The 4557-nt window shown below is 62.3% G+C and overlaps 1 protein-coding gene across 1 annotated transcript in view; it reads right to left on the reverse strand.

Annotated features, from left to right (window-relative positions):
• LSS (lanosterol synthase) overlaps positions 1-3947 on the reverse strand; it is a 27160-nt gene extending 23213 nt beyond the window's left edge. Inside the window, exons 1-4 of the mRNA XM_019628026.1 lie at positions 3846-3947; positions 3358-3523; positions 2472-2610; positions 676-784 (exon numbers count right to left, since the gene is read on the reverse strand). Of these exons, the coding sequence (XP_019483571.1) occupies positions 676-784; positions 2472-2610; positions 3358-3523; positions 3846-3859 (428 nt within the window). The 5' untranslated portion in view covers positions 3860-3947. The remainder of the gene's footprint in view (positions 1-675; positions 785-2471; positions 2611-3357; positions 3524-3845) is intronic.
• Positions 3948-4557: the final 610 nt, after the last annotated feature.

Below are 4557 nucleotides of genomic sequence, written 5' to 3' on the forward strand. Positions count from 1 at the left end.
AAAGGGACAGCTTTAAGAAATGCAGCAACGCTTTCAGTGGCACTTCCTCAGAAAATCGGAATGCTGCCATCTTACACTGACATAACACGACAACAAGAGAAACACCCAGAACTGCCACCTCCCGTGACAACTAAGCAGTCCCCAAACTGCCCTGCGGGACCTGCCATCTCCTCTCCACTGCTTCCTTCCCTGCCTCACTCCACACGACCCCGAGGCACACAGAGCACACTGCAGGCTACGTGTCAGGGCGAGGAGTGAGATCGCGACACCTGTCACGACGTGCTGCAACCCCAGCGTGGAAGGGAGCAGAGGCTGAGCTGTCCCCGAGGCTGTGGATTCGGCCAACCAGAGCCCAGGCAGGCAGCTGACCACCTCGGGGGAGGGCCCGGATTCTAGGGCGTGCCCCGCGGCCACAGAAGGCCAGCTGAGGCTGGGAGGGTGACCAGCCCCAGTGCTGCCACCCCAGAGTCAGAACTATAACAGCTAGATGGCGTTCACTGTAGTGCGAGGGTCTCGCGTCGGTCAACCAGTCACGAGACCAATTTCCAACACAAGCTGAGACATTAAACCCCCAAGTCCAGGCCCATGGCTAGTCACCCCGCCCTGCTACAGGTCCATGCCCTAACGTGTGCACACGAATCACACATGCACAGTGACAGGGCCGGGTGCACTCACAGACCCCAGCCGCCATCCGGGAGCTGCACGGACCACAGGTACCGCGTCATCTCTTCTCTGTACCCCGCCGGCAGAGGGATGTGCGCCACGTGGCACACGATCAGGAGGCCTGTGTGGCAGAAGGGGTCCCTCCCTCAGCAGGCTGAGCCGGCGCCTATCCTGCTGAGGACACCACGCGACGATGCAAGCTGTTCCAGAGGCCTCCCTCCCACACACCAGCCTGGGAGGCTGCTCCTCCTGGCACCGTCAGGGACTGTGGGAACAGGCCCCAGGTGCGGCAGCAACAGCACACGAGGCACTCCCCATACGGGGCGTGCGGAGCCCAGCCAGCCACTCCAGGGCCCCACAATGTGTCACGCCTGCTGGGGCACCCCACGGTGGGGTAACGTTTACTTGCTTACATGTTTCTGCTTTGTAAGTTGTTTACTAGCATGTGTCACTCTGCAAATGGGGGAAGTTGGCAAGAGTAAACATTATCCACAGAAAAGCCCCCCTTCCCTGCCTGGCCCTCCTGAGCACGGGGCTCACAGCTGCCCCGCCACCCCCATCCCGGCATCAGCTCCATCAGCCACATCAGTTCACGAGGTGCTGTGAACAGTGCCCCGCTCTGGCTCAGAGGCATCAGAGCCCTGGTAGCCACACTGGCCACACTCGCCCTGGAGGAAGGGCAGATGGGCACGGAGGCAACAGAGGCTCACAGAAACAAGGCCACCTCCTCTCCTAATCGTCAAGACGCTGTCAAGACAGGAAACACACAGGCAGGAAGCAGTGTCTTCCCCCATTTTGCTGGCGAGGAAACGGAGGTGCAGCCCCCTAAATGGTGAGCCTGGGGCTGGAGCCCAGGGCGTGGGACCCCGGAATCAGTGCTCACCAATCCCACTTTTCATCACCCCAAGCCCTATCCCTGGCCCAGTCAGAGCAGAGCCTGGAAAGAGTCCTCGACAGGACAAGGGAAGAAAGAGCCCCTTGCGCTGCCCCCAAGGACAGGCCTGGGGTCCCTGAAAGAAAGGTTCACAGCTGTACAGTCCAGGAGGCAGCGGGGCTTGGAGGCAAAGCGGAGATGGGAGCTTGACGGCTCTGCAGTGCTCCTCCCACCAGGGGAGGGATCCTTCTGCAGACATTCTTACAGGTGGATTTCCCACAGTACAAGACTGAGTGTTTCTTTAGAGAGACAGTCCCAGGATGCAACAGTCTTATCTAGCTAAACCAACTCTAGGCCTGGGGACCCAGCTGCAACCCTCCGGGCACTCACTAACCCCAACCTGTAGCACACCTGTCTAAGCTCTGTCAGTTACCCCTTCAAGGTGAGTTCACCGGACCAAACTGCCAGCAGAGGACTTAAAGACCCCCACCCAGAATTCTGCCCACCTCTGGCACCTTTTTTTTTTTTTTAAGCTGAGCCATCCTGCTACCTGTTGGCAGCTCAGCTCGGGCTGGGAATCGAACCACTGTTGCTCAGAGCTCACACTCTTGAGCAAGCTCTTAACCAACTGAGCCACTCGGCCGGCCCACCTCTGGCACCTTTGCACAGGCTTGGCCCTCCACCTGGAGTGCCCCTGCTGCTCTGCTCTGAGACTCCAGCGACACCTCCCCTGCCCCTAGGGCACCTGTTTCCTTTGGCAGAACACCGGACAATCAGGACGCCGGCAACCCTCCCCAGACTCTTGCGTGAGCTCCCGTGTGCACCTGCTCACCCATTCACCACAGACGTCCACCCAGGGCAGGAATGAGCTCAGGCCAGGACCCCTATGATGCCCCAGGTGGCTCGCCCACTGGCCGGGGCAGCACCCTCCTACCTGGCAGGAGAAAGAGCGGGCCGCCGTAATCACCCGCCCAGTGGCCGTCCTCGGCCTGCAGCCCCACGTAAAATGTCATCCCATTCAGAGCCCCCTCACGGGCTGTGTGGGCTTTGGGCAAGTCTTTAAAGTAACTCCCCTGCAAAGGAGAAAAGAGATGAGAGCTGAGGGGGTCTGTGGCCAGGCTGCATAAGCGCAACTCTCTCGCAGCCCAGGTCAAAGAATGAACCTGAACTACTTTAAAAGCTTCAGCTGCTTCGATCCAAAATATGAACCCCGAGGATGGTGTTATCCCCACAGCAGTTCTCATGGTTTTGCCTTCCAGTCACACACGTTTGCAAATGTCTTCACAACTTCTCCAGGACTTCTTAAATGACCACACCAGGGGCCCACGAGTGGGGGGTGCGGAGCTGATGCCCGCCCAGGCCTGGGGCTCAGGACGCTCACGGGAAGGGGCCAAAGGAAGTCAAAGGGACCGGGAGCCAGGGCTCCACCGGGAGACCCCAGGCACACCGCATACTCTTTGAGCAGCGGGATTTCTTATATGAAATTCATTAGATCAAAAACTTCTCTTTCCGAATAAAAACAAAGGTAGAGGACAAAGTTCTTCCGCACGACTTCGTGACAGAGGAACGGAAGCAAAGGGGTCCATTCAATTCATGCTCTGCCTTTAGCTCAAACGATTCCTGTAGGAACCAGCTTTGGTGACACGCGGCCCAGGCCCCACATGATGCACCTCTTCTCTGCTGACAAGGGAAAACCACCCTTCCCAGGCGGCTTTCCTAAGCTCCCCGTGGGCTCCCGGCGCTGCTGGCTAAGGGAAAGGGGCGCGGCCAGGCCCGCGGAGTCCCAGGCCCTGGGCGTGACCCGCAGGTTCGGCACCTACGGTGTCCAGCCCCACGGAGTGAGCTTCCAGCGCAGTCTGCTCCCGGTCAGGGCTGTCCTCTTGAAAATACGTCCACACCTGCCTTCCCCTCTCATTGCTGAGTCGCCAGCGGCTGAGGTCGGTGGCGGGCTGTGTCTTATAGGGTCCCCCTCTGCGGCGCAGACACCTGAGGACGGTCGTGCGCTAGTGAACGGCCATTCCGCCGCCGCATCGCTAGGCCGGCGCCCAGAGGGCTCGCGTCTAAGACCCCACCGCCATTATTCCTCATCGCGAAAATGAAAACGCTCCTGGCGCCACTTCTGCGTCCAGCGACTGCACCATTATTTGTCGTGGAGAGTGGCGACGCCGGCCGCAGGGGCACCCGCCCAGGAGCCCGCGCCCACCCGACTCTCCTCGGCCCCGCGCTGCGGACACCCTCTCCGCTGCGACCCCTCCCAGCGCCCGACCGCGCCCGCTCGTCCAGCCGGCTCCGGGACGCGAAGACTCACGTGCCCTCCGTCATGACTGCTGCCGCTCGCTCTGCGCCCACCAGCGCCGCGACCAAAGGCCGGCCCGCGCGGACTACATATGCGCGCGACTCGGCCGACCTGGGAAGCACGATGGGCCCATGCCCGAGCAGCCAATCAGAACGCCGCGAGGGTGGGCCCAGGGCGCGCCCGGCCACAGCAGTGGAGGAGCGCGCGACGACCCATCGCGGGGGGCGGGGCCTGTGTGGGCGTGGTCTGCACCACGGGGCGGGGCCTGGGGCGGGGCAGGCACGGGGTGGGCGGGCGCTGAGCGGTCCCTGAACCAGGGGGCGGGGCCGGGCGAGCCGCCAGTCGCGCCGGGAGCCTGTGTCTGTCCCGGCGCAGGTGTGGGGCGAGCGCCGCGACGAGGGCTGAGGAGAGCCGCGCTGAGACGGGATGGCCCTGGGAGGAGGAGGTGAGGCGGGAGGGCAGGGGGATGTGGGGGGCGAGGCTCAGGCTAAGGAGCAGCGAGGGCGGGACCCAGCAGTCAGGCAGAGAGGAGCTCGTGCCCGTGAGGAACAGCGAGGCCGCGGCTGGAGGTGAGCGAGTGTGGGAGGGAGGGAGGGAGGACGGGCAGGGAGGATGGGGGTTAGCCTGGGGGTGTACAGCAGAAACTGGGGCTCAGGGGAGGCTTGAGAATCTCTGCCTGGAGGAAACTGCCGACAGTGAGGGGACTCCAGCCGGAGGGCCGAAG

This window comes from Hipposideros armiger, unplaced genomic scaffold (assembly GCF_001890085.2).
Source record: "Hipposideros armiger isolate ML-2016 unplaced genomic scaffold, ASM189008v1 scaffold_745, whole genome shotgun sequence".
In the NCBI taxonomy this organism is placed as follows: Eukaryota; Metazoa; Chordata; class Mammalia; order Chiroptera; family Hipposideridae; genus Hipposideros; species Hipposideros armiger.